This window comes from Hylaeus volcanicus, chromosome 1, assembly GCF_026283585.1.
Source record: "Hylaeus volcanicus isolate JK05 chromosome 1, UHH_iyHylVolc1.0_haploid, whole genome shotgun sequence".
Classification (NCBI taxonomy): domain Eukaryota; kingdom Metazoa; phylum Arthropoda; class Insecta; order Hymenoptera; family Colletidae; genus Hylaeus; species Hylaeus volcanicus.
The window spans coordinates 31635509-31652009 of record NC_071976.1 but is presented as its reverse complement, the minus strand read 5'-3'; the positions used below and the strand labels follow the sequence as shown (position 1 = coordinate 31652009).

General features: G+C 35.6%; 5 protein-coding genes across 5 annotated transcripts; 3 read left to right on the top strand and 2 right to left on the bottom strand.

Annotated features, from left to right (window-relative positions):
- The first annotated feature begins 595 nt into the window (after positions 1-595).
- On the top strand, positions 596-3086 carry LOC128874796 (integrator complex subunit 14). The gene is made up of 6 exons (XM_054119904.1): positions 596-1241; positions 1314-1638; positions 1719-1930; positions 2001-2255; positions 2335-2664; positions 2726-3086. Exons 1-6 carry the CDS (start codon positions 1065-1067, stop codon positions 2951-2953), a joined length of 1527 nt encoding a protein of 508 aa, XP_053975879.1. The 5' UTR covers positions 596-1064; the 3' UTR covers positions 2954-3086.
- On the bottom strand, positions 2977-3918 carry LOC128874867 (pyroglutamyl-peptidase 1). Its single transcript, XM_054120029.1, has 2 exons — positions 3562-3918; positions 2977-3497 (listed from the first exon to the last, which is right to left on the bottom strand). Exons 1-2 carry the CDS (start codon positions 3778-3780, stop codon positions 3108-3110), a joined length of 609 nt encoding a protein of 202 aa, XP_053976004.1. The 5' UTR covers positions 3781-3918; the 3' UTR covers positions 2977-3107.
- Positions 3919-4454: 536 nt separating this feature from the next.
- On the top strand, positions 4455-8516 carry LOC128884610 (uncharacterized). Its single transcript, XM_054138096.1, has 6 exons — positions 4455-4784; positions 4902-5520; positions 5591-5904; positions 5980-6219; positions 6299-6565; positions 6640-8516. The coding sequence occupies exons 2-6, from the start codon at positions 5049-5051 to the stop codon at positions 6973-6975; spliced, it is 1629 nt and encodes a 542-aa protein (XP_053994071.1). The 5' UTR covers positions 4455-4784; positions 4902-5048; the 3' UTR covers positions 6976-8516.
- Positions 8517-9701: 1185 nt separating this feature from the next.
- LOC128884634 (Golgi pH regulator) lies at positions 9702-11986 on the top strand. The gene is made up of 7 exons (XM_054138138.1): positions 9702-9861; positions 10202-10365; positions 10423-10529; positions 10606-11198; positions 11271-11456; positions 11623-11688; positions 11760-11986. The coding sequence occupies exons 1-7, from the start codon at positions 9820-9822 to the stop codon at positions 11958-11960; spliced, it is 1359 nt and encodes a 452-aa protein (XP_053994113.1). The 5' UTR covers positions 9702-9819; the 3' UTR covers positions 11961-11986.
- Positions 11987-12318: 332 nt separating this feature from the next.
- LOC128884632 (neutral alpha-glucosidase AB) lies at positions 12319-16058 on the bottom strand. The gene is made up of 5 exons (XM_054138136.1): positions 15946-16058; positions 15371-15466; positions 14890-15297; positions 12670-14804; positions 12319-12581 (listed from the first exon to the last, which is right to left on the bottom strand). The coding sequence occupies exons 1-5, from the start codon at positions 16038-16040 to the stop codon at positions 12469-12471; spliced, it is 2847 nt and encodes a 948-aa protein (XP_053994111.1). The 5' UTR covers positions 16041-16058; the 3' UTR covers positions 12319-12468.
- Between the last annotated feature and the right edge of the window lie 443 nt (positions 16059-16501).

Below are 16501 nucleotides of genomic sequence, written 5' to 3'. Positions count from 1 at the left end.
GTTTTCCGTTAATATCTCCTCAACGAAGCCTCGGATAACATTTTCGCTAAGGAAAAAGTTGTTTCAAATCACCTCCCGAACCACCCTTTTCAAGATGTTACAACATTTTTAGGATACCCTGTAGATACCTGCGCTGTGATTCATGATTCATGGACCAAAATTCAGTATCGCCATCTCGCGGTAAATGAAAAACGAACTAATTTTGGAACCTTCGGCTCAAGTTTGTACTATTGTGCCGCCAGATGGCGAACGACGTAGTACACTGGTGGCGTCATCGGTGGTTAAATTCCCAAGTTTGTAGCGACAATAGTTCCCACTGATCCTGCTAGGTGGCGCCACCTATACCTTTAAGTGATTATTCTTTATTTTCCATAAATGCATAATTTCAACACAATTCTTTGCTTTATACACTTCGAGATAGTGTTATTATGTATAATTTCTCATTCTTATGAATAATTCTGCAATAATTATGAATTCTTTAGTTAGTGGCGTCATCTAGCAAAAACAGTATAAACTATTGTCGGCACAAACTTGGACGTTTTCCCACCGATGGCGCCAGTGATACTAAACGCCACACGCCATCTGACGAGAATAGTGGGAACCACCACGCTGCCCATTACTTTTGAAAATAAATTTATCAATAGTTCAACTATTATTTATTAAATATATCATTGCATTTTGAAAATGAATACATTTTAATTAAATTGTATGTACACAAATATATTAAAATGTAATGATATGTATTTAGCTATCTATTGAATGTATCGCTAACCTATTACAAAGCTAAAATTACGGCAACTAGAATTTCAATAATTTCACGCACTAATTAGAAACTTGTAAATAAGAACGGGTATGCATTTAGCATATGATATTCGCCTGAAACGGCAACAATTAATAGACTTTTGTGTATGTACACAATGTGCAGCTTGTACTAAATGTAAACAGCGTGTTTAACCTACAAACTTCGGACTTATCTACTTTTTAGTCAATAATTAAACAAAGTAGTTTTATAAGACGTGTCCATGTAGATCAGAATTTAACGTTTTGGCCTTTCATGTACGAAAATGCCAACCGTTATAGCATTAGACGTATCTTTGTCGATGAGACGTCCGGTATTAGGATGTGGATCGACTGAGAATAATCAAAACGAACAGTTGACGAGGCATCATTTAGCAGTACACGGTATAAATGCATTATTGCATTATTTGCAAGTGAATTCAAAGTTAGAATTTGTGTCTTTAGTAAGTATATGTTTTATAAAAACTATTGCTGTATTATTTTTAATTAACTGCTCAATTTTTTCATCGATTCAGGTTGTTTTCTCTTCGTTGTATGAAGTTGTTTGTCCATTCACTCGTGATTATGACAGCATACGTTCGAAATTGCAAAATATAGAAGAATGCGATAAGACTTGTATAGAAACTGCTCTTCACGGCGTTAACAATGTTATTATGGCGGAATGGGGTAATACCACAGCTTGTCAAGTGGTACTAATTACAGATGGTAATCCTGGAGTAGGTCCAATGTCATTAGGTGACTCATTGAACTCTTTAAATGTGACAAGGGATGTAAATCCATTTCCATTACCATTTCCTTATCCAGGAAAGCTAAGCGTCGTTTGCATTGCACCACAACAAGGTATACCTAACAAATAAGAGTTTTTAGCAATTTTTATAAAAAATTCGTTAGCTTGCATTACATTTTGACACTTTATTTAGATGCTGGTTTACATATGGGTTTACCATTGTATCAGCGATTAGTTGAATTAGCTGGTGGTGATAGTGTGGTACTTGTACCTGAAGCACCACTTTCTAAGCATACAGTCACAGCTTGTTTCCAAAAATTAGCAGAAAGTAATTACGTTTCTTTCCAAGGGTATTTGAAATCCGGGAATTTAGGTTCCTGTATTCTTTTATCCCCAGCACCTATGGTGAGCAAGAAAGTATATAAAAAAAATGAACATTTGCTACTCTGGATCTGATACATGATTACTATTTTAGCCTTATACTAAAAAGACAGACTTTGAGTTAGTTTCTGGTTTAATGATATCAAAAACCATAGAAATTTGTGGATTTATATCAGTAGCAGACGTCGGCAGTCCCAGCGCTATATCTAGGCATTTAGTTTTACCATTAGCTACAGAGAAGAGTCCAAGTATGCAAGGTATATCTCTAGAAGAAGACTCAGACACAGACGAGAACGGGGACGAAGGGAAAATACCGTCTTTTTGCGTGTTATTACACGGAGCATTGAAGGTAGTCAATGTTCAACAAAATTTTATTTTATTTTTTAATTATTTAGGATACGTCGATGATTCTTGTACGCTTGCTACAGGTGGAAAATATGGTGGCGCTCTGTTTGTTAAATAACGAGTGGTATGGTTTTATATACTCGTGGGCGGATACCAAAAAAAAATCGAACTTAATGCTGACAGTGTTAGAACCAGGTTTAGACGTTGTGCCTTGGTTAGGTAATTTCAGTAATCTCGGTCCAGTCGATGCAGCTAAAGGTGCAGCTGTTAGCTTTCCAGTCAGACCAAATGAAAAGAGGAGTTACACCCAGAATGCACCTTCTTGGATTCGTCAAGTTGGCCTGCAATCTGATATTCAGAAAATTTTAAGGCATGCAAGAAAATTACCGGAGAAAACACAAAACTTCTATAAGGTAAGATGATAATACATCGAATCGTGGACTCTGTTTCTCTGATGTTTGAATTTTCATGTAGGAAGTAAACCGACTGCGCAGAGCTGCCGCATCGATGGGATTCGTGGAACTTTTAGAAGGATTGGCGTGCATCTTAGAAAGAGAATGTACATTACTACCTCCAAATTTGAATCCTGATTGTACAATCCAAATGGGTCATGTAGCTTCTATGATAAGAAAACCAGAATTTCTCGAACTTAGGTACAATATACCTCCCGCGCGTACTAGATTTCAACATGGAGGATCATAGATAAGGCAATAGCGACATTTGTGATACATTATTATATTTACCAGAATAGTAATAAGTTTTACATTAATAGCAATTTTAATGTTTTACAATGTGGCCAATTTTTATTAAAAATACATTTGAAAAACTGTCAAAATTATCCTGCAATTCTTCTTAATTATGTATCCCTCGAGCATTGAATCATATAACATAAAATGTGGTGCAAGCCTTTTGCAGTTTGAAGACTTGAGTATTTATGAAAATCAGGAACGTGAACAAATAATGTTTTGGTAGAATTTATTTGTAAAGATTTGTAAAATATATATTCGCATAGATATCTGCCTGCATCATATGAAATGCAGGCATTGCACTTTGTTTTGTTTGAATGTTTATTGACTTTATCACAGATTGTATCGACATTGATACCAGTTTTTAGAATCTGGTCTGGAATTGTACTTTCGTCTGGACATTTATCATAAATGTCCTTTCGTACGTAACCATTGCTATGCGCGCAACACTCTATCGTTAAGCAGTCTGCTTTGTGTGATACACCTACATGTAGAACTACCTACAAAAAGAATTCCTTATATTTCAAAAAACATGATAAAATTTTATTAAAAATAAAGATTTACCGTGGGTTTGTATTCCTCCCAGAGTGTAGGTATATAATTATCGACATCCTCATACGAAACTGGAATCTCTTGGACAATTAGCTTGACATCCTTCAATTCTTTCGAATTAGCAGCTAATTTATTTAACTCTTTCACAGCTTCCCAGCTGGCATTAACGATGTGATTGTCAAATGGACCGAATCCAGTTACTAAAGCTGTATATTTAAAATCCGAATCCATTGTTAATACGTATTGTTACATTGAAACGCTCCTATCTTTGTTCTTTATGTTTAAACATTCCGCGTTTATCGTTATGTAAATATAAGATACTCTGATAACAATGATAACGCAATGACGATCATATTACGAAAAAATTGTGTTGCTCGATGATTAGATTTTAAACATATTGTACCTGAAATAAATTTTCATTTGTTGAGAAAAAATTATAAGATTATTTATACGATAAACTTATTCTTGGATTTCTTTTTTTATTTAAATTGCGATTGAAAATATCTATGCATGTGAACAAACAGTGCTACGTAGAGGGCGTTACAGGGCGTTTGAAATAGTTTGAAATTGTTGGATGTATTGCAAACATGTCTATATAGATTAGTGTTTTTCAAAATGAATTTCAAATTCTGGAAAATTATATAGTGGAGAAAAAACAATCTTTCTCGTAATATTGTATTCTTGCGAAATTTGGAAAATTCTGAGATGGGCGAAACCCTAGGCTTCGAATAAATCTGAAGTTTGCCGATATGTTTGTCCCGTTTCCTTCTTTTGAAAATAATCAAGAGAGGAAACGAGACAAACATATCAGCAAACTTCAGACTGATTTACATCTACTGAAATCTAAACTCAACTTCTTTCTCCAACGTATGAACCACTGTCTAGTTTGTGCTTTACCAATGATACACGAGAAAGAACCAGTTAGGGAAAATGGCTGACTATGCATTAGGTCGTGTTTTGACAATTTCACGTCTTTGATTACGGTAGTCGGAAATACAGTGCGTCATATGTTAAAATATGATTTCGATCGTAACGTGAGATAAATACTTTAGTGGTGGCTAAAAATATCTGTCGGTACACGTGACTCGATCGTCTAAGAAAATCCTGTCAAAACTTGTCTGGACATGTTTTAAGAAGTAGCTGCCATCAGGAAATACTCATTATGCACGCTTAAAAAGTTCGTAAACAGCCTTTGTGTGGACATTACTGGTATAATAGAACCTTTTATACTATTGGTAAGTATCTCATTCGCATTTGCATAGTGGAGGAAAACAGACTGGATTCTGTCGTAAATAATAACAGGTACGTTATTTCTTGTTGAAACTTACGAATTATTGGAAACTTTGTTTTAGATAATCGAAAATTTATACCGATTGGCAACTTATGTGATATAATATAATGATATTGTATAAGATGAAAGTATTTATAATATTCCTATAAAAGAGAAATACAAACGATATACTTTTGAGGCGATAAAATGCCTGTCAATCCATTTAATAATGGGACAGCATTTCGCTAGTCTCAGAGAATTTTTTAGAATGGATAGTGAACGACAGTCTTCCGAAGCGTGTGCTAATGTTATTCAGTTGTCGCACTTAGAAATGACGAATCAAGACGGTATAGAGAATTTAAACGATAATAAAAATAATGGAAATGTACCTGTGTTAAACTCTAATCTGATCTTGCACGGCGAATGCAAGCTGGATGGACATTTAGACAACGATCATTTAAATTTAGATCTAGATAATCATAATTCTAAATTTGAAACTTTGTACAGTCAACCAGTTGAAACTGAGGATTCCAAGCAACTTTGTAACAATGGAAATATAACTAGCGAGATACGATACAAACAACAGGAGCCATGTTGCAGCAGTTCTGAGGGTAGTAATACTAGTAGTAGTTCAGAAGATAGTCCTGTGAATCCTCCTTTACGGAGATCTTCTAAAACTTTATCATTCGGGAAACGGAAAGGTATGATATGTACTTCTTGTACATGTTCTTGTAATCTTCAGTGTTTCAATATATATCTCTAATAATTTAGGTAAACAGCGTAACAAGGATCAAAGTCCTGTATGTACCCACGTTTTATCTTCGAAAAAGAAACGAAGCAATTGGGTATTGAAATTTAATTGTGCCAAGAGCAAAAGTTCTAAAAGCACTGATATTATTCCTGGTCACGGGAATAATAGTTCAGATTGCGTGTGTACCGGTTATAGAAGAACTGAAGAGCATCCTATAGGAGCTGGCGTGATATTTAATAGTCGATCCGCTCCGCAAAGTCCAGTGCTTGGACCTCTTCCACCCAGCCCTGTAATCGATCTTTCAAGGTTCAATCCAGAGGAGTTTCCAATGGAAGTACGTGATACTGTTCTCTCTTCGATGAAAATACGCGTATGCGAAACGTGATTGTTTTGATAAATTTTATTACAGGATTGCGACGAAAGAGCTCGATTACAGCGCGCACGAGAAATGGAGGAAGGTATCGAACCTCCTCCTGGTTATAAGCCTACTAATTCTTCAGGGATACAAGTACATCCAAATGGCATAACCGTAGACAGTTTAGCCGCGTTATTTCAAGCACATGCTGGCATACACGCTGCTGCGCTCACAGCATTATCCCAAATTGATTTTACTTTAATTCCGAATCTCGAAAGGCTGGCACATACACAAGTAAGCTGATCTATTTATATGTAAAAATAACGAAGCAGATAGTATTCTAAGGTTGCATATTTTTTTTTTGTATTCGCAGGTTGATTACGTCCATTGTCTTGTACCAGATCTCAGATCAATTACTGCTTGTTCTTTTTATTGGGGTAAAATGGATAGATACGAAGCCGAACGTTTGCTAGAAGACAAGCAAGAAGGCACGTTCTTGTTGCGGGACTCAGCTCAAGAGGAGTTCTTATTTTCTGTTAGTTTTCGAAAATACGGACGTTCTCTGCATGCGCGAATTGAACAGTGGAATCATAAATTTAGTTTCGATTCGCATGATCCAGGCGTGTATGCCTCGGAAACGGTACGTCGTACATTATCTTCGTAAAAACAAAAAATGAACCGTTGAACTAACGACAATGATAAACGCTTTTGCAGGTGTGTGGTTTAATCGAGCATTATAAGGATCCATCTTGTTGTATGTTCTTCGAACCTATGCTTACGATACCATTACACCGAAATTTTGCTTTTCCATTACAACACTTGTGCCGTGCGGTTATAACCACGCGAACGACATACGACGGTATAAATAAGCTGCAATTGCCAAAGACGCTTAAAAGTTATCTCAAGGAATACCATTACAAGCAAAGGGTACGAGTCAGGCGATTGGATACTGAGAACGATTTGCAGTCAGATGGAAGATCCATATCATACAGTAGTTCCCGCTGTCAAGTAACAAAATCGGGACCCCCGATTATTTTGAAGGCGGTGTAAGGTAGAAAATTTTATCTTGCATCTAGGTCGAAGCCTAACGGCTCGCTCGAAAGGAGAGTGAATGGGATGCAAAGAGAATGAGCGAGGTAGAACAATAGCAAATGATTCTCGCATTATATGCGCTTGATCATCACAACCTCAAAGTGATGCATATCGATGTATGAATCACTATTGTGAAATAAAATTTTTTGTTATATCTTTGCGAGGATATTATTAATGAACTGACGTGACTTCCCGATGAGAATGAGTCCAAACGTTGACTCATTCGGACTATTATTAATCGTACGTTATTCTAATCATTTCTATATAGATTTCAACTACGTATATTTAAGACTTGTCTGCGAAGAGTCGTGTTTGGAATTATTTTCACGGGAAAACCCACGTCGATCTTCTATTAATATTTTCGTAAAAATATATCGACAAATAAAAACAATTGTTTGTTTCCACTAGAAGATGAAATTCGGTCCCTTTTACGTATTTTATCGCTATGGTTCGGAACATCTTGGCCGATCGAGCTGAACAAATATAAACAGTGGTGGGTACGATTCCGAAACTTGAATTCGGTCTAGGAATTGGCTTTGGAAACTGGGAACTACTGTATTTATATTTAATATGAGTCTCTGTATTCATATTCAATAGAATTATCATACGTTACTTTATTAATTTTTCATTCGCATCTACCAGTTTATTACAGTCATACATGGCATATGTACAGTATTGGGACCAATATCACTGCCAGGAGTGTCGATACTTACAAAAAGTGTGTTGATTTTTTCGTGATCGTTGAAAAAAAAATTTGAGGAATGATGATTTTCTTAATATTGTCCGTCCTTTATGTTTTTTCATTCTATATTTCTAAATACGATTCTTCTACTATTATGGGCTTGCGATTGTATTTACATTCCTGTGATAAGTATCGATAATTTTTTAACGGAATATCTGATTTAAGGATTGGAGAAAAGAACGATTTGGATCCACTATTATCATATGCACAGTATTATAGCATCGAAGATCGGAAATTCTTTTCGATTCTTCTATCAACAGAATAATTGCAATATTAGCAAGTAAACCATAAATATTCTGCATAAAACAGAACAGTAGCTTAATTTAAACAGTAGCTATCATTTTAACCCTATCAACATCTACATTCACATCACAGATACATATATTCATTGATTTGGAGAAAGCAACATGTAAATACATTACAATGGCCACTTGAGATACACAACATACTATAAGTTTCATGTGTTTTAGTGTTTAAACTTTTATTATTATGTTTCTCATTTATTTGTAATTTGATTTTATCAATATTCATACAAAATACAACTGGATTTATACGTTTATTGTGTTTGTTAGAAATTATGAATGCCTTACGTTTGATATCATGGTACATTTGTTTCTGAACACGATAGTTGTACTTTAATTTTCATGAAATTTTATTCATATCGCTCCTGTTGTGCCTACTTACATGCGAAATATCATTATTGAAAAACTGTCTGTGTTCGTGTTTATCATTATTAAATATAAAGAAACTCAAAAAATTGTGTACACATAAATTATTTTATCCCTGGTAATGTTCACATAAGAGATATTCTGCAGTTTTGAAAATTTAATACAAATAAAACTCGGATATTTTTTTAATGAACTTATTTAGCATTTTAATATCTATCATAACAAATTACATTACATATGGTATTATAAATAAAAACAGCTTTGCTTACAATAGAATTTCATTCAAGTATGCAGCGTATATTGCACCATTGGCAATAATACTTTATAATTGAATAAAAAGACAAAAAAGAAAAGTGTCAACAGAAATATATCTATATTTAATATAGGAATTAATATATTGTGTTCTTCGAATAGTTAATCATTGGTAACAGATCTCTCTAGCAAAAGTTTATGTTTAGTTTTAGAAACATTTGGTACATGTTAAAAAGGATACGGATAAAATTCTGTTCCCATTTTTCAACCATGTATAGCTCCGTAACGAGCATGTATCTAAAATACCAATAATTCAGAAACGAAAATAACGTTCGTAGCGGATTAGTCATGTTCGTAAGTATGTGCGTGACGTTTGTCAAAGCAACAAGGTTAAGTTTTAGGTTAGTATCAGTATCATTTATCCAGATACTGATAATCTATCGCGCCTTGATAACGTCGGTATTACTACTAGTGGCGCCATGTGTGGTAAAACGCCCAAGTTTGTAGTGAAAATAATTCCGACTGCTTTTATCAGATGGCGTCGCTAACCAAAGGATCGAAAATGATTGCTAAATTAAATAATTATTGCTAAAAATTATAAATTAGACATATTATTGAAGTGTTATTATGCAAGAAATCGTACTAATTAGGCATTTATGACAAAAAAAGAAAAATCGATTAAAAAATATCGGTGGCGTCATCGATGGGAAAATGCCTAAGTTTATAGGGACAATAGTTCCGACTGCTTCTGCTAGATGACGTCATTAACTAAAGTGTCGATGGTTATTACTGTATTACATCAAATTTGGCATAATCACGCATAATCTTTCTTGTCTGATCTTTGTAGTGGTTATAGATATTAATAATAAATTATTATTAGTTTTTATGAAAATGTCTGTGGCGCTATCTATGAGAAGTGATGGAAACTACTATTTTCATTACAAACTTGAGTGTTTTCCCACCGATGGCGCCACATTCGCCTGTCCATAAAACGCAAATAGTAGTGCTGTAGCACTTGTAGTATTTTTTGTGGCACCCATTACAGTGCCGCGTGGATTGTTTTTCTTGCGGCGTTCTGTCAAGTTGCGAGATAATAATCTGACACTTTGCAATGCGAAGTGTTTGCGATATTATTAAAACATGGGTTTCTTGGAGGATACATTCGTGATTCTAATTACACAGGTGGAAATTTATGTCCACTATTATAGAAAATTTTACCGGTACTCGTAGACGTTACACGATTAGGTTATAAACGATTACGTTGAGGGAGAAAATAATTTGTAATACTTGTCATTCGTTTATATATTAAGTAAGAGAGCAGATTGTATTATGTGTATGTAATTTATATTGATTGTATCGATGCCAATGCTGCCCACAATAAATCTGGTGGTTTAAAATCGTGTGACTTATTTCACAAACTGACAAATTTATTTATCTAATCTTGTGTAACTACACTGTGTATTGCTAGATTCAATGATAAGGCTCATAGGTTTTTCCTATTCATTTATGTTACATATTCCAGGTCATCTTCTTCTTAGGAGGATGGGTATTCTTTGTAAAAAAATTGTTTCGAGATTACGAAGTTCATCACAGATTAGTACAATTAATTTTCTCAACAACATTTTCATTATCTTGTACCATGTTTGAGCTAATTATTTTTGAAATAGTAGGAGTCCTTGATTCCAGGTAAGGAAACAACTCCTATTTGTTTGACATTATTTAATAATGCTCTGTGTGATTTAGTTCCAGATATTTTCATTGGAATGCTGGCCTCTATATGCTCTTGTTTATGGTAATCGTTGTGATTCCATTTTACATAGCATACTTTATTATCAGTAACATTAGATTTGGTATGTATGGTTGCAAAGCAATTATATTGGGAACGTTGTCTATGTGCTATTAAAATAAACACTTTTTCTTCTACAGTAAGATTGAAATTAATAAGGCCATTAACAGTCATTGTATATCTCTTTTATCTGTATTTGTTTTGGAAAGTGGGAGATCCATTTCCTATTTTAAGCCCAAAAAAAGGCCTACTCTCCATTGAACAGGGTGTTAGTAGAATAGGCGTAATCGGAGTTACTGTTATGGCACTCTTATCGGGATTTGGTGCTGTAAATTATCCGTATACCTCGATGGCTTATTTCATGCGGCCTGTTACATATGCCGATGTACAAAGCATAGAGAAACGATTGCTGCAAACAATGGACATGATTGTCGCCAAAAAAAAGAGAATAGCATTAGCCAAGAAGGGAGAAGTTGTGGGACAGACAGAAGCACGATCTAGACTGTGGGGCATGTTAGGACCTTTAAGAGTGGTTAAAAGTAATCAAGAAAGTATAAAACAGTTACAAACAGAAGTAACGGCATTAGAAGAAATGTCTCGACAATTGTTTTTGGAGGCACATGATATTCAAAATGCAAGAGAACGTTTAGAATGGGCTGCCACTTGGCAAGGAAAATATTTCAATTTTTTAGGGTATTTTTTCTCTGTCTATTGTACTTGGAAGATATTCATTGTAAGTTTTGATACCAATAACTATCGAAAAGATATAATTTATTTGATAAATCTTAAATAATTTTTGTTCCAGTCGACAATTAATATAGTGTTCGATCGCGTGGGCAAGAAGGATCCCGTAACCAGAGCAATCGAAATTGCTGTTCACTGGATGGGATTTGACATCGATGTTACGTTTTGGTCGCAACACATATCATTTTATCTTGTTGGCTGTATTGTCTTAACATCAATTCGCGGTTTATTATTAACCCTCACAAAGGTATGTTTAAGAAAAATTTATTTAGCTGTGTAGAATGGTGTTTGATATTTATTACGTGTATTTTGTACATACTACATAAATATTGCAAAACACGTTCGATACGTCGTTGAATCATCAGTCTTAAAGTATTCTTATTAAACATCTAATGTTACCTATTTCATTTCAGTTTTTTTATGCTATATCAAGTAGCAAATCATCGAATATTATTGTACTTATACTTGCTCAAATAATGGTAAGATTCTTCTTAATGTTAACAAAGTTATGAACAATTTCAAGTATACAGTTTCATATTTTTTTTTTTAGGGTATGTATTTCGTATCCTCTGTACTTCTAATGCGAATGAATATGCCTGCGGAATATCGTATTATAATAACACAAGTTTTAGGGGAATTGCAATTTAATTTTTATCATAGATGGTTCGACGTGATCTTTTTGGTATCCGCATTATCATCGATAGTGTTTTTGTATTTAGCTCATAAGCAAGCACCAGCAGAACGTGATTAATTTAATAAAACATTTTTTTAACTAAATTGAGAAAAGTTTTTGTATTTTCATGTTTACCGTTTTTTTTTCAGTTACAAAAGATTTCTACAATTAAATGATTTTTCAGCTTGGGAACACATTTACAGCAGGTGGAACAAAAAAGTAATTACGAAATATACAGAAAATGGATCCGATATATTACGTATTAATTTTAAATTTTCTTCGGAAACATATGTTCGGTGCTTTTAACTTCTAATACACGTAATGTTTTATTAAAGTTGACATGCACAAATATAACCTTCAAATGTTGTGTAAAGGCGTTTCAATGCTTCTACGTAATTAAACAGAAGTAATTTTTTACTCGTCAAAGTAATAAATATACCATTTACATCATATCTCTACGTTGTATTTCGTCTGCAATAGTATACAATCTCCCTTTTGATCACAGATAGCTGAAAGAATTACGCGAATAATAGAAAACTGGCACTACTGTATGATTACTGAGATTATGATGAATAAAACTGTGATTCTAATGGATCAATTCGATAGTCCATTCTTCTCCCATATTTACACCCGGTTTACGCACGGTTAATATATTATTATTTGGATTGTACTTGGCCTCCAGAGTTACTTTCCCCAAACCTGAAAAGAAAATACATTTTAACAGAATTTATATTATAAATAGAGCAAAAACTTTCGTTTTCCTTTAAATTAAATTTTCGTTACTTACTGCGCGAAGTCAACACAGCGGATGTTATTCCTTGAGGTGGATTTGCTATGTCTACCCTTTCCAACCAGCTTTCCGTTTGATATGAAGCTAACTTATCTATGAATGTTGAGGTTAATTTATTTTCTTCGAAATTAAGTCTTAGATATAGATATTTTCCATGACGATACTCGAAGCTAGTTTCGTCATCGATGTACAATGTGCCGTTAGCTTTGCCGTTAGAATCTGTGATGACTACTAAAGTGTACGGATCGTTCTTCATTGCGACGGTGCTACGACGTATTCTCATTTTACGTGGAACAATTGAACCTCCCCTTTGGAATACCGGAATTTTGTGAAGGGTTACAGGGACGTTAACTATGCCTGGTTGACGATACGGTTGCATGGTGTCAACGTCGTACCAAGTTACTTTACCCTCTCCAGGGAAGTATACGTTAACATCCGTGACGGATGGTTGAAAGACTGGATGCACAAGTATCGAATCTCCAATGAGTATTTCATCATCGATCGTATATGTTTCTGTTTCGGTTGGATAATGAGCCCATAAGGGTCGTATAACTGGGTTGCCGTTTACCTCATAATCACGGAATATCGTGTACCATAGCGGCAAATAGGAGTATCTCATTCTGAAAGTTTCTCTGACGATTTGAGTAGTTTCTTCGTTAAATGTCCAAGGTTCGCGTCGTTTGGTTTCGATATGAGAGTGTTGCCGGAAGAAAGGAAGCCAGGCTCCAGCTTGGTTCCACCTGATGAAGAGTTCAGGGTCTGGATTTTTGAAAAAGCCTGCAACGTCCGCGCCACAGAACGACATCCCGGAAATGGCTACACTGAGACACATCGGATAGCTTGCCCGTAGATGATCCCATTCGGCCATATTATCGCCGGTCCACATGGCTGCGTAACGTTGGGATCCGGCAAAGAATGATCTTGTTAGTATAAACGGCCGCAAAGTACCTCCCGATCTTTTAAACAAGGCTTCGTATGTACACATGATCATAAGATGTCCATGGATGTTATGGACATGTCTGTGCTCCCAGCCACCATGGTGGATTAAATCCTTAGGCATGGTAACTTCAGGGCCGTTAAATACGCTCGGTTCGTTCATGTCGTTCCAGATGTACAGATCGTTTGTACTAGGAAATTTATCTAAGCTATACTGGCTGATAAAATATTCCCGTAGTTTTGGATTAAAGAAGTCCAAGTACGACGTCGGTCCTGGCCAACACCAACCTTCGTAGTCCTTTCCGTCTCTTGTTTTTACATAGTAACCCATATTGGTAGCATCGTTGTGGATGAAATAATTTGTATCACGTTTGATATGTGGATCGATGATAACAACCAATTTTCTACCTTTCGCGGTTAAGTTATGTAACATTTCGATGGGATTCGAAAATTTACGCGGGTCCCAGGTAAAATACTTCTTCTGATCTGTGTACTCAATATCCAGCCACATAACATCCATAGGCATATCGTGTACATCGAAACTTTCCGCTATTTGCATGACATCGTCTTGGTCGTTATAATTCCAACGACTTTGATGATAGCCTAAACTAAACATTTGCGGCAGAGGTGCTGTACCCGTTAAGACGGTGTATTGTTTAAATACATCTAAAGGCTTAGGGCCTAGCATGAAGAATACATCGATCACGCCAGATTCTGACATGAAGTGGGCGTCAACTTGTGACTTTTTAGCGGAACCGGATACGAGGTTTACAATGTTCTCGACAACGTTATTGTCTGCACTCGATAAAATGTCGATCCATGTTTCTGCTACGTTATGCCAAAAAATGCCGGTTGTTCTGTCTTTGCCATGAGCATAGAGGACAGGTATAGCTCCGTAGATGGACATTCTCTCGTTCATTTCGTATTCGAATACATCTAAATTGTATAGCCTGTACGGGTCGATTTGTTTTGTTGATTTCAAAGCAAAGGAATCGGCGTGCTCTGGTATACCGTACGCATGGTCTGCTCCAGGGAAGCTGAAATCCAGAGCTACCGCTTCTGGCCCCAAAGGTTTCGAGTCGTGATGGGTTTTGAAATTCTCATCCCACGCGCCCGGATCGTTCTCTGCTCCATCGCCTGGAAACTGACTATTGTGCGTTGCGTCCACGTTTTCTGCATTTTCCTCTTCCGGTTTCCTACGACACGTTAACAACAAATTTGTTACTTACCCGAAACAGAATATTCAAAATAACGATATAGTATTATTTTGTTTAGACTTACTTAGGTTTTACGCGATGGTGTTCGAATCTCATTAGGCCTCTCGCATTCGCAGACACAACTAACGCATCTTCGGAATATAAATCTACTTTAAACGGAGTAGGGTATAAGATGACTTTGTTTTCTCCATTTTTTACAGTTATATGATCGCTAGTTCTTTCGACCAAAGTTAATTCTGATATTTGAGGTTGATCCTGAAGGGCTTCTGTAGGTTCGTATCTGGGATGTAACGGATTTTTTTCATTGATATGAAGCCTAAATGTATTGTTCTTCAATGCAGTCAATTGCAATATATAAAGAACCCCTGTGTCCTTATTAAATAAGTCTATATTTATAGTTGATTCGTTGTGAGTAAACGTATCTACCAGAAGTTGATACGGTGATTTCCCTGGTTCAACTTTTCTGCAACGCCTAATGTTAAAAGATAGAAATTTAGTTAAGTTTCAGACAATGCAAATAGAACAGAAATTAAATCAAAGTTTACCTGCAAAAACTGCTTTGATCGCATGTTTTAAATGTGTCTCTATTAACTGCATTCACAAGAAAGGAAGAACAGACCAATAATAATAATAATCCCAACCTGCAACACGAATGATCAAGTGTTTAATATATTCAATTGCAGGTAGAACGTTGGTTTCGTCGACATTGATTACATTTTATACTCGATTGATCGCGAAATAGGATTAAAGAGTCATGTTATTGTGTCAGTCTAATACAATTTGTTTTATACTGTTTCTTAATGATAAAGATACTCTTCGAACGAGGCTGGACGAATAATATCGGAGTTATAAACAAATCGATAAGAGCGAGGCAGTACTGCGTGTCGTACTTTTCGAAAAAAATCATTTATATCGAAAATGATGTTATCATGGACACGTCAGCGTGACCATTATTGCAATTTAGAAAAGTACATAAACATTAAAAGAGAGTTGTAACGTTTATGATTCGTTATGCATAGAAATTATTTAAGAATGAACGTGGTGTGATTCTAGCATTATCGATCGAAGAATATCTATCTTGATATTTTGAAGGTTAAAAGGCCGAAAATAATTAACTTACCGCACGTACGAAGCCATGTTGAGAAGTAACTGGAAGTAACTTTTGCTACACCGCATTCTTACCTGTGATGCCAGATTCGGCTTCCAGTCGCGCATGCGAACTGCCTTTAGTATCAATAGAGTATCTAATACGACCATAAAATTGGCGGCCTTGGTCGCCCCAAACAAAAATAGAATTATAAATGAAAATTGGAAATACTTTTTAGCATGCAATAATATTAATTGTGCGGATAAATTATAATGCAGGGATAGGGATTGAAATAATTTTACAGACGAAACACATTTCTTATATCTAAAAAAACAGTTTTCCTGGTTTTGGCGCCAACCGTTGCTATGGAATCATACGTTGTCCCCTATAGCTACGGCACTGCGCGCTCAGCTTTTTCAGACGCACATGCGCGACTCGGGGCCAAAACTGGCATCACAAAGTTATGCGAGTTGAACCTTTTGCGCTCCTCCTGTTTCCGCCATTTTTGAACGAACGTTATCAACGAACGAGACCGATTAACTCACGATTAAAACAATAACGGATAGGTTCGTTAACGTGACGGTGGCAC

Bases quoted from the DNA above. Each gene is read 5' to 3' on its own strand.
- LOC128874796 (XM_054119904.1), top strand. From the start codon at position 1,065: ATGCCAACCGTTATAGCATTAGACGTATCTTTGTCGATGAGACGTCCG. The intron at 1,931-2,000 runs GTGAGCAAGAAA...TTACTATTTTAG, and splicing joins TTTTATCCCCAGCACCTATG to CCTTATACTAAAAAGACAGA. The intron at 2,665-2,725 runs GTAAGATGATAA...ATTTTCATGTAG, and splicing joins AAACACAAAACTTCTATAAG to GAAGTAAACCGACTGCGCAG.
- LOC128874867 (XM_054120029.1), bottom strand. From the start codon at position 3,780: ATGGATTCGGATTTTAAATATACAGCTTTAGTAACTGGATTCGGTCCA. The intron at 3,498-3,561 runs GTAAATCTTTAT...TTCTTTTTGTAG, and splicing joins GGGAGGAATACAAACCCACG to GTAGTTCTACATGTAGGTGT.
- LOC128884610 (XM_054138096.1), top strand. From the start codon at position 5,049: ATGGGACAGCATTTCGCTAGTCTCAGAGAATTTTTTAGAATGGATAGT. The intron at 5,521-5,590 runs GTATGATATGTA...CTAATAATTTAG, and splicing joins ATCATTCGGGAAACGGAAAG to GTAAACAGCGTAACAAGGAT. The intron at 6,566-6,639 runs GTACGTCGTACA...ACGCTTTTGCAG, and splicing joins GCGTGTATGCCTCGGAAACG to GTGTGTGGTTTAATCGAGCA.
- LOC128884634 (XM_054138138.1), top strand. From the start codon at position 9,820: ATGGGTTTCTTGGAGGATACATTCGTGATTCTAATTACACAG. The intron at 9,862-10,201 runs GTGGAAATTTAT...TACATATTCCAG, and splicing joins TCGTGATTCTAATTACACAG to GTCATCTTCTTCTTAGGAGG. The intron at 11,199-11,270 runs GTAAGTTTTGAT...TTTTTGTTCCAG, and splicing joins GTACTTGGAAGATATTCATT to TCGACAATTAATATAGTGTT.
- LOC128884632 (XM_054138136.1), bottom strand. From the start codon at position 16,040: ATGCGCGACTGGAAGCCGAATCTGGCATCACAGGTAAGAATGCGGTGT. The intron at 14,805-14,889 runs GTAAGTCTAAAC...AACGTGTCGTAG, and splicing joins CACCATCGCGTAAAACCTAA to GAAACCGGAAGAGGAAAATG. The intron at 12,582-12,669 runs GTAAGTAACGAA...TTTTCTTTTCAG, and splicing joins CGCTGTGTTGACTTCGCGCA to GTTTGGGGAAAGTAACTCTG.